Source organism: Phoxinus phoxinus (genome assembly GCF_949152265.1).
Source record: "Phoxinus phoxinus genome assembly, chromosome: 1".
NCBI classification, from domain to species: Eukaryota; Metazoa; Chordata; class Actinopteri; order Cypriniformes; family Leuciscidae; genus Phoxinus; species Phoxinus phoxinus.
This window is the reverse complement of record NC_136876.1, coordinates 55,277,588-55,289,378: the sequence shown is the minus strand read 5'-3', so window position 1 is coordinate 55,289,378 and position 11,791 is coordinate 55,277,588. Positions and strand designations below refer to the sequence as shown.

Below are 11,791 nucleotides of genomic sequence, written 5' to 3'. Positions count from 1 at the left end.
AGGGAATGTGAGAGGACGCTCTGATTGGTTTATTTCACGTTACGCCCAAACCACACCTATGAATAATGAAGCTACTTCAGACCAACCCCTTTTAGATTTGCGCCAGGCGCAAGAGTCGTTTATCCCGCCGGGAAAATAGCAACAGCGCCGGGATCCGCCCACAGAGTTACTTGTGCTTTGCGCTTTGACACTTGCATTTCAGATCGTTAAAATAGGGCCCATGGTGTGAATATGATTCCAGGCTGCATCACAAAATTAAAAAGCGTGTCTCATTGCAATATAAATGATAGAGTATTTTTTCTATGCTCTATATATTTTAAAATATGCCAAATTGGCTGTATCCTTACCTTTCAATTGGATCTTTCCACTTTAGCATTGGGGCCCTGAGCAGCGTCTTTGACCAGATGACCTCACTGAGACAGCAGGAGATCAAAGTTCTGGTGGACAACCTGACACTGAATAATGTATCAGGTAGGTCTTGTAGAGAGGACATTCTTTATTTGAACACAGTAAAATGGGTATACATCTATATGGAAGGATTTTTTACTTTATTCCATTATGTTGATACTACAGACTCAAAATATTATTTTTACACTGTTTTTAAAGTTGAGTACCTATTTATTATATTTTTCTATGTACTATAGGTTGTGCTGTTACCATTCCAATGATGACCACAAATGCTGCTTTCATAACCTCGACTGACCCTACTGATTCCTCAACAACTACAGTTCCTACTGATCTATCAACTAGTGCAGTCCCTGATCCTCTTTCAAGCAAAACTGTTTCTTCTGAGTTTTCAAGCCCCTTCTTTAGTAATGATCAGATAAGCATAACTGTTTCCAGTGGTCCCTCAACAACTAAAGTTTATATTGATCAAAAAAGCACAGCAGTTCCTAATGGTCCTTCAAGCACTACAAGCCATGCTGATCCATCAAGCACAGATGCCAATAATAGTCATTCAAGCACCACAGGCCATGCTGATCCATCAAGCACAGATGCTAATAATAGTCCTTCAGGCACTACAGGCCATGCTAACCCATCAAGCACAGATGCTAATAATGGTCCTTCAAGCACTACAGGCCATGCTGATCCATCAAACACAAATGCTAATAATGCTCCTTCAAGCACCACAGGCCATGCTGATCCATCAAGCACAGATGCTAATAATAGTCCTTCAGGCACTACAGGCCATGCTAACCCATCAAGCACAGATGCTAAAAATGCTCCTTCAAGCACCACAGGCCATGCTGATCCATCAAGCACAGATGCTAATAATAGTCCTTCAGGCACTACAGGCCATGCTAACCCATCAAGCACAGAGGCTAAAAATGCTCCTTCAAGCACTACAGGCCATTCTGACCCATCAAACACAAATGCTGATAATGATCCTTCCAGCACCACAGGCAACATTGATCAATCAAGCACAGATGCTTCTAATTATTTTTCAAACAATGCAGTCTCCACGGATCGAACAAGCACAACTGTTCAGCTTGGAACCTTGACCACCGCAGTTCCTATTGATCTGTCAAGCACAACTGTTCATACTGGAACCTTGACCACCGCAGTTCCTATTGATCCGTCAAGCACAACTGTTCAGACTGGAACCTTGACCACCGCAGTTCCTATTGATCCGTCAAGCACAACTGTTCAGACTGGAACCTTGACCACCGCAGTTCCTATTGATCCGTCAAGCACAACTGTTCAGACTGGAACCTTGACCACCGCAGTTCCTATTGATCCGTCAAGCACAACTGTTCAGACTGGAACCTTGACCACCGCAGTTCCTATTGATCCGTCAAGCACAACTGTTCAGACTGGAACCTTGACCACCGCAGTTCCTATTGATCCGTCAAGCACAACTGTTCAGACTGGAACCTTGACCACCGTAGTTCCTATTGATCCGTCAAGCACAACTGTTCAGACTGGAACCTTGACCACCGCAGTTCCTATTGATCCGTCAAGCACAACTGTTCAGACTGGAACCTTGACCACTGCAGTTCCTATTGATCCGTCAAGCACAACTGTTCAGACTGGAACCTTGACCACCGCAGTTCCTATTGATCCGTCAAGCACAACTGTTCATACTGGAACCTTGACCACCGCAGTTCCTATTGATCCATCAAGCACAACTGTTCAGACTGGAACCTTGACCACCGCAGTTCCTATTGATCCATCAAGCACAACTGTTCAGACTGGAACCTTGACCACCGCAGTTCCTATTGATCCGTCAAGCACAACTGTTCAGACTGGAACCTTGACCACCGCAGTTCCTATTGATCCGTCAAGCACAACTGTTCAGACTGGAACCTTGACCACTGCAGTTCCTATTGATCCATCAAGCACAACTGTTCAGACTGGAACCTTGACCACTGCAGTTCCTATTGATCCGTCAAGCACAACTGTTCAGACTGGAACCTTGACCACTGCAGTTCCTATTGATCCGTCAAGCACAACTGTTCATACTGGAACCTTGACCACTGCAGTTCCTATTGATCCGTCAAGCACAACTGTTCAGACTGGAACCTCAACCACTGCAGTTCCTATTGATCCGTCAAGCACAACTGTTCAGACTGGAACCTTGACCACCGCAGTTCCTATTGATCCGTCAAGCACAACTGTTCATACTGGAACCTTGACCACCGCAGTTCCTATTGATCCGTCAAGCACAACTGTTCAGACTGGAACCTTGACCACTGCAGTTCCTATTGATCCGTCAAGCACAACTGTTCATACTGGAACCTTGACCACCGCAGTTCCTATTGATCCGTCAAGCACAACTGTTCATACCGGAACCTTGACCACTGCAGTTCCTATTGATCCGTCAAGCACAACTGTTCATACTGGAACCTTGACCACCGCAGTTCCTATTGATCCGTCAAGCACAACTGTTCAGACTGGAACCTTGACCACTGCAGTTCCTATTGATCTGTCAAGCACAACTGTTCAGACTGGAACCTTGACCACTGCAGTTCCTATTGATCCGTCAAGCACAACTCTTCAGACTGGAACCTTGACCACTGCAGTTCCTATTGATCCGTCAAGCACAACTGTTCAGACTGGAACCTTGACCACCGCAGTTCCTATTGATCCGTCAAGCACAACTGTTCAGACTGGAACCTTGACCACCGCAGTTCCTATTGATCTGTCAAGCACAACTGTTCAGACTGGAACCTTGACCACCGCAGTTCCTATTGATCCGTCAATCACAACTGTTCAGACTGGAACCTTGACCACCGCAGTTCCTATTGATCCGTCAAGCACAACTGTTCAGACTGGAACCTTGACCACCGCAGTTCCTATTGATCCGTCAAGCACAACTGTTCAGACTGGAACCTTGACCACCGCAGTTCCTATTGATCCGTCAAGCACAACTGTTCAGACTGGAACCTTGACCACTGCAGTTCCTATTGATCCGTCAAGCACAACTGTTCAGACTGGAACCTTGACCACTGCAGTTCCTATTGATCCGTCAAGCACAACTGTTCATACTGGAACCTTGACCACTGCAGTTCCTATTGATCCGTCAAGCACAACTGTTCATACTGGAACCTTGACCACCGCAGTTCCTATTGATCCATCAAACACAACTGTTCAGACTGGAACCTTGACCACCGCAGTTCCTATTGATCCGTCAAGCACAACTCTTCAGACTGGAACCTTGACCACTGCAGTTCCTATTGATCCGTCAAGCACAACTGTTCATACTGGAACCTTGACCACCGCAGTTCCTATTGATCCGTCAAGCACAACTGTTCAGACTGGAACCTTGACCACCGCAGTTCCTATTGATCTGTCAAGCACAACTGTTCAGACTGGAACCTTGACCACCGCAGTTCCTATTGATCCGTCAATCACAACTGTTCAGACTGGAACCTTGACCACCGCAGTTCCTATTGATCCGTCAAGCACAACTGTTCAGACTGGAACCTTGACCACCGCAGTTCCTATTGATCCGTCAAGCACAACTGTTCAGACTGGAACCTTGACCACCGCAGTTCCTATTGATCCGTCAAGCACAACTGTTCAGACTGGAACCTTGACCACTGCAGTTCCTATTGATCCGTCAAGCACAACTGTTCAGACTGGAACCTTGACCACTGCAGTTCCTATTGATCCGTCAAGCACAACTGTTCATACTGGAACCTTGACCACTGCAGTTCCTATTGATCCGTCAAGCACAACTGTTCAGACTGGAACCTTGACCACTGTAGTTCCTATTGATCTGTCAAGCACAACTGTTCATACTGGAACCTTGACCACCGCAGTTCCTATTGATCCATCAAACACAACTGTTCAGACTGGAACCTTGACCACCGCAGTTCCTATTGATCCGTCAAGCACAACTCTTCAAACTGGAACCTTGACCACTGCAGTTCCTATTGATCCGTCAAGCACAACTGTTCATACTGGAACCTTGACCACCGCAGTTCCTATTGATCCGTCAAGCACAACTGTTCATACTGGAACCTTGACCACTGCAGTTCCTATTGATCCGTCAAGCACAACTGTTCAGACTGGAACCTTGACCACTGTAGTTCCTATTGATCTGTCAAGCACAACTGTTCAGACTGGAACCTTGACCACCGCAGTTCCTATTGATCCGTCAAGCACAACTGTTCAGACTGGAACCTTGACCACTGCAGTTCCTATTGATCCGTCAAGCACAACTGTTCAGACTGGAACCTTGACCACTGTAGTTCCTATTGATCTGTCAAGCACAACTGTTCAGACTGGAACCTTGACCACTGCAGTTCCTATTGATCCGTCAAGCACAACTCTTCAGACTGGAACCTTGACCACTGCAGTTCCTATTGATCCGTCAAGCACAACTGTTCAGACTGGAACCTTGACCACCGCAGTTCCTATTGATCCGTCAAGCACAACTGTTCAGACTAGAACCTTGACCACCGCAGTTCCTATTGATTCGTCAAGCACAACTGTTCAGACTGGAACCTTGACCACTGCAGTTCTTATTGATCCGTCAAGCACAAGTGTTCAGACTGGAACCTTGACCACCGCAGTTCCTATTGATCCGTCAAGCACAACTGTTCAGACTGGAACCTTGACCACTGCAGTTCTTATTGATCCGTCAAGCACAACTGTTCAGACTGGAACCTTGACCACTGCAGTTCCTATTGATCCGTCAAGCACAAGTGTTCAGACTGGAACCTTGACCACCGCAGTTCCTATTGATCCGTCAAGCACAACTGTTCAGACTGGAACCTTGACCACTGCAGTTCCTATTGATCCGTCAAGCACAACTGTTCAGACTGGAACCTCAACCACTGCAGTTCCTATTGATCCGTCAAGCACAACTGTTCATACTGGAACCTTGACCACTGCAGTTCCTATTGATCCGTCAAGCACAAGTGTTCAGACTGGAACCTTGACCACCGCAGTTCCTATTGATCCGTCAAGCACAACTGTTCAGACTGGAACCTTGACCACTGCAGTTCCTATTGATCCGTCAAGCACAACTGTTCAGACTGGAACCTTGACCACCGCAGTTCCTATTGATCCGTCAAGCACAACTGTTCAGACTGGAACCTTGACCACCGCAGTTCCTATTGATCCGTCAAGCACAACTCTTCAAACTGGAACCTTGACCACTGCAGTTCCTATTGATCCGTCAAGCACAACTGTTCATACTGGAACCTTGACCACCGCAGTTCCTATTGATCCGTCAAGCACAACTGTTCATACTGGAACCTTGACCACTGCAGTTCCTATTGATCCGTCAAGCACAACTGTTCAGACTGGAACCTTGACCACTGTAGTTCCTATTGATCTGTCAAGCACAACTGTTCAGACTGGAACCTTGACCACCGCAGTTCCTATTGATCCGTCAAGCACAACTGTTCAGACTGGAACCTTGACCACTGCAGTTCCTATTGATCCGTCAAGCACAACTGTTCAGACTGGAACCTTGACCACTGTAGTTCCTATTGATCTGTCAAGCACAACTGTTCAGACTGGAACCTTGACCACTGCAGTTCCTATTGATCCGTCAAGCACAACTCTTCAGACTGGAACCTTGACCACTGCAGTTCCTATTGATCCGTCAAGCACAACTGTTCAGACTGGAACCTTGACCACCGCAGTTCCTATTGATCCGTCAAGCACAACTGTTCAGACTAGAACCTTGACCACCGCAGTTCCTATTGATTCGTCAAGCACAACTGTTCAGACTGGAACCTTGACCACTGCAGTTCTTATTGATCCGTCAAGCACAAGTGTTCAGACTGGAACCTTGACCACCGCAGTTCCTATTGATCCGTCAAGCACAACTGTTCAGACTGGAACCTTGACCACTGCAGTTCTTATTGATCCGTCAAGCACAACTGTTCAGACTGGAACCTTGACCACTGCAGTTCCTATTGATCCGTCAAGCACAAGTGTTCAGACTGGAACCTTGACCACCGCAGTTCCTATTGATCCGTCAAGCACAACTGTTCAGACTGGAACCTTGACCACTGCAGTTCCTATTGATCCGTCAAGCACAACTGTTCAGACTGGAACCTCAACCACTGCAGTTCCTATTGATCCGTCAAGCACAACTGTTCATACTGGAACCTTGACCACTGCAGTTCCTATTGATCCGTCAAGCACAACTGTTCAGACTGGAACCTTGACCACTGCAGTTCCTATTGATCCGTCAAGCACAACTGTTCATACTGGAACCTTGACCACCGCAGTTCCTATTGATCCGTCAAGCACAAGTGTTCAGACTGGAACCTTGACCACCGCAGTTCCTATTGATCCGTCAAGCACAACTGTTCAGACTGGAACCTTGACCACTGCAGTTCCTATTGATCCGTCAAGCACAACTGTTCAGACTGGAACCTTGACCACCGCAGTTCCTATTGATCCGTCAAGCACAACTGTTCAGACTGGAACCTTGACCACCGCAGTTCCTATTGATCCGTCAAGCACAACTGTTCATACTGGAACCTTGACCACTGCAGTTCCTATTGATCCGACAAGCACAACTGTTCATACTGGAACCTTGACCACTGCAGTTCCTATTGATCCGACAAGCACAACTGTTCATACTGGAACCTTGACCACTGCAGTTCCTATTGATCCGTCAAGCACAACTGTTCATACTGGAACCTTGACCACTGCAGTTCCTATTGATCCGTCAAGCACAACTGTTCAGACTGGAACCTTGACCACTGCAGTTCCTATTGATCCGTCAAGCACAACTGTTCATACTGGAACCTTGACCACTGCAGTTCCTATTGATCCGTCAAGCACAACTGTTCAGACTGGAACCTTGACCACTGCAGTTCCTATTGATCCGTCAAGCACAACTGTTCATACTGGAACCTTGACCACTGCAGTTCCTATTGATCCGTCAAGCACAACTGTTCGTAATGGTCCTGCCACCACTAAAGATCATTTAGATTCATCAAAGACATCTGTTCCTGTTGGTTCCACAACTGCTGCAGTTCCTACAGATCTTTCAAACACAACTGTTCTGTCACACCCTTCAACCTCAACAATGCCTACTTATCAATCAAGCACAATTGTTCCTTCTGGTACCACAAGCACCACTGCCTCTACAGATTTGTCAAGCACAGCTGTACCAACTCATCGCTTGGATACTATAATTTCAACTAGTACATCAATCACGACTCCTCCAGCTGGCACTACATTATCTGTAACCAGTGCAGCTGCTAATAAGATCACCACATCCACATTATTTGTGAACTCTACACACTCTAAAAGTGTCACCACCTCAACCACATCTTCGCTGCCAACCACTCATCTATCAACTAAAGCCTCCACAGGTTCAGCAGTACCAGGCGAGGGATTCATTATTCTGCAGATCCGTTTAGAGATAACATATATTGATGCTTACAATAACCCTGCGTCCCTGGCGTACCAGATTCTGTCCTTAAACATCACTATTGAGGTGATTTAAGAAATATTTTCACTTTTTCTATACTAATTTTAAAATAGTTTTTAATAATTCTGTCCATACTACATTTATAGTGAGCTTGACATATAGCTTAAGTCTCTGTGTTTCTATGCGTTTCTGTAGCTGAATCGAGTGTACCGGGAAATTTTTGGGATCGACTTCCTCAGATGCTACGTCAAGAGATTCTGGTATGTTACAAGGCTCTCATTTTCTTTCTTTCTTTCTTTCTTTCTTTCTTTCTTTCTTTCTTTCTTTCTTTCTTTCTTTCACCTTTATTTATATAGTGCTTTATACAGTACAGATGGTTTCAAAGCAGCTTTACAGTAATAAACAGTAGAGTAACGATCAATGATGCCAACAGAATTCAATCATGCTATAAAGCAGCTCTAAAAAGACAATACTGTCATTGTTCCGCTGAAGTCAGTTGAATGTTGATTCAGTTCAGGGCACTCATTTATAAACCGTACATACGCACAGATTTGATCCTAGTGGTCATGACCTTTGACTAGAGAGAAGGTCATTTTAATTCAGGTGTATACAGATTAGGGGTGGAACGGTACATGTATTCGTATTGAACCAAAACGGTACGGGCGTCACGGTTTGGTGCATGAATTTACACGGAGAATACACGGTATAAAAATAAATAAAACTTGCGTGCAAATTAATGAATGTAATGCGGAAATACTGTTAGATACGCGGGTTCTTTATGGACACCTAATCTGTTTTATAAAACATGGCCATTTATTTTTATTTAAAGGAATTATGTCTGCTATTGTAGGCTCATTTTGTTAATGTAAGCAAGCAACTAATTTAGACGCAAGAACTGGGTGCCGGTGCTGTGACATGTACATGCTCGGCCAGATTCGGCTCGAAGTTGTGCATCTTCGGATGCGGAGCCACGAGCGTTGTTACAAAAAAGCTGTGCACTGCGAAACTCGTACCGAACTGTGATGTCTGAACCGAGGTATGAACCGAACCGTGACTTCAGTGTACCGTTCCACCCCTAATACAGATCCATGGGGGCTATATAAAATATCTTAGATAGAGTAATTGTGGATGCGACCATCTAAGATATAAACCAATTACCTCTGTTTAGTGACCGAAAAACTGACAAGTGTGTGATCATGAGACCCGCATTAAATGGTCGGCGCGAGGAGCTCAAAGCGACAGATTCCTAATGAATGGGTAAAATATAAAGTATAGAGTTGAACAGAATAATCAAACGTGTAGCTAAACTATTATAAAAAAGGACACAATAACCAATTGGCATTCGAACCTAAATTCCAGGTAATGATAAAATGGAGTCAGATAAAAGTTTAATTGGAACTAAATTACTTTGCCACGCTGAAAAGACAGTAACCCACAGAAACCTTCACCTTCTTTTCGGAAACTGTTGTTGGACCGATTCAGCAGGCCTTACAGCGCTAAGCACTTTTCCACATCAAATACCATTTTAATAAATATGAACGTTGGATGTTAGCGTACACACACTCTAAGTCCAAATCTTTCTGTACGCACGTTTTATTAATGAGGCCCTGAACCCTCAGGACAAGTATCCCAAAGGCAGAAAAGAATACAAAAAGACTAATATTACCGTAGATGCTATTCTGTTTAAGCTATTCTGTTGTATGTAAATGGTATGAGAGGTGTCTTTCGTTCCAGCAGACCTAAATAACTTAAACTGAGAGATTGTCTTAGTCCCGAACAGTGCTAGCAAGGCTATTGCAGTTAAATTGTAGTCTATGTGCATAGGATAGGGCCTGATTCCTCACTGATACTCCTTTGATAACTACCAAATAAAACAAAATTTGAGACGTGTCCTTGGGAAAGGGACAAGTAATAATGTTCAGGAGATGTTCTGAGATTAAAGGCAACTCTTTCTTATTAGCTTAGTGTGTGTATAGGACATCCAGCATACATGTTGTTGGTTTTGATGCTGTGTGTTCTGTTGACATTCTGTTCCTTGTCAATCTGGCCACTGTACTAAATACATACCTGGGATTGTCTATTGCTCTGAAATATGCAGATCTCATTGCTTTCAGATAAAAACACCATCCCAACATTTCACCAGATTTGTAATGAAAATCATGTATCAATTAATTGAGACTTAAAGCTCTCTCAGCAATTTTCAAATGAGATTAAATCATATCAAATTACAACATATTTTTTTGCCAAATCGTGCAGCCCTAATTATATCGTAAAGTAAATAGTATTAATTTTAAAATAACCTAAAATAACCTTAAAATGCCTGAGTTATGGTAATGCCTTACATATGTTTACTCTCTAAGTAATTATTGAAATCCAATTCAAAAATCAAGACAGTAAGCAAAACCACACCTGCACTTTCATTGTAGTAATTTAGGTATTTTCATATCTAACATTTTAATTTATTTTTGTCCTCCAGGCCTGGGTCAGTAGGTGTGGATACAGAACTTATTTTTAAAAACCAGACTGTGCTTCCAAATGCAACACGCATTCAAGAAACTCTTAAAACAGCAATTACTGAATCAAAAGTGTTCATTGGTTCCGTGATTCCTTCGAGCATCACTGTTGGTGAGTTCTTCATTTGTCTTGAACTGTTTTTGAAAGTAATAATGATAATGATTTGCTGGAGTTGTCTCTTCAGTCTTTGGCTCATACTTGTTTCCCTATACTTTCAGTGGAACAGCAAGACTCAACTTTGACCACCAGACAAACACAGACATCACAAACATCCTCTGCGGTTGCGCCGGTTCTGTCTAGTATGCTGTTCATGCTTTTGATTCTGCTATAGCACGAAAGACTGTAACTTCATTTTTCTTCATGTCATATTTAAACCTACAATTAATATTATGAAAACTCTATTATCTGATATTGTGCTACATTACTTTTACTCTTGGTTTTATCTTTGATAAAAATTGTAACATGCAATCATTAAAAAAATAGCCCTAGTCGCTTCTTGTGATGAACAATTACAATATCCATAATGTTTGAGTTGATTACTGCTTTTTATTTCCATGGATGTTACAATAAATTGGAAATAAAAATATGAAGTGCAATATTACATTTATTAAATTCTCAGATGCTTTATCTTAAGTGACATGAAAGGGGAGGTGTATATATCTTTTTTTTCTTTCTTCATCATTTCATGTTTTCTCTGGGAATTGAACCTATGACTGGCTTTGCTATCATTGTGTCTGAGCAACAGGAATACATTGCTGATGAATACCACTGTTCTTAAATAGATCATGATCATCACCATTACTCAGATCGGCCTTGCCCATTCTGAGGACGATGCACCGTCCAAGAAGTCTCCATCACAGCTTCAACCACTTGGACTCAATAATATTTGGTGCTTCTCGTATTACTGCGCAGCTTTATTAGAATTGTCTCCCCAAGGGAGATGTTGGCAGCCTCGGTCAAGTCAACTGCACCTTTATTTTTTGCATATAGTGAAATATTTATGCCCAACATCATCTTTAGTATTACACTGAAGGAAGTCATAAAGGTTTGGAACAGTAAGATTATTGTTTTATTCTAAGCGTTATCCAGTGGAAATCCATTAAAAAAACATATTCAGTTTAAAAGAACTAATTACATTAATACATTGGTCATATGCTTTTATCCAAAGTGACTCACAAATGTGGAACTTCACAAGCAATGAGTCTTATATCCAACAATAGCCATAGTTGTCACAGGCAGGGGGCGCTTTCACCACTGACTCTTCTCTCCCCCAAGAGAGCACCATGTATCCCAACCGACAAAGACCAGGACAAGGAGGAGATTGTTTAAAACAATTGGAATTCCTTTATTAAATAACTTTGCAAGAAAAGTCTAAAAGGGTTGTAAAAAGGCGGGGCAATAGGACCGGTCGGCTTGTGGCCAAAT

General features: G+C 43.3%; 1 protein-coding gene across 1 annotated transcript; it reads left to right on the top strand.

The window, feature by feature from the left end:
- Positions 1 to 370: 370 nt before the first annotated feature.
- LOC307010427 (uncharacterized protein) lies at positions 371 to 11,007 on the top strand. The gene is made up of 5 exons (XM_079635081.1): positions 371 to 471; positions 645 to 7,918; positions 8,048 to 8,112; positions 10,329 to 10,477; positions 10,585 to 11,007. The coding sequence occupies exons 1-5, from the start codon at positions 405 to 407 to the stop codon at positions 10,695 to 10,697; spliced, it is 7,668 nt and encodes a 2,555-aa protein (XP_079491207.1). The 5' UTR covers positions 371 to 404; the 3' UTR covers positions 10,698 to 11,007.
- The last annotated feature ends 784 nt before the right edge of the window (positions 11,008 to 11,791 follow it).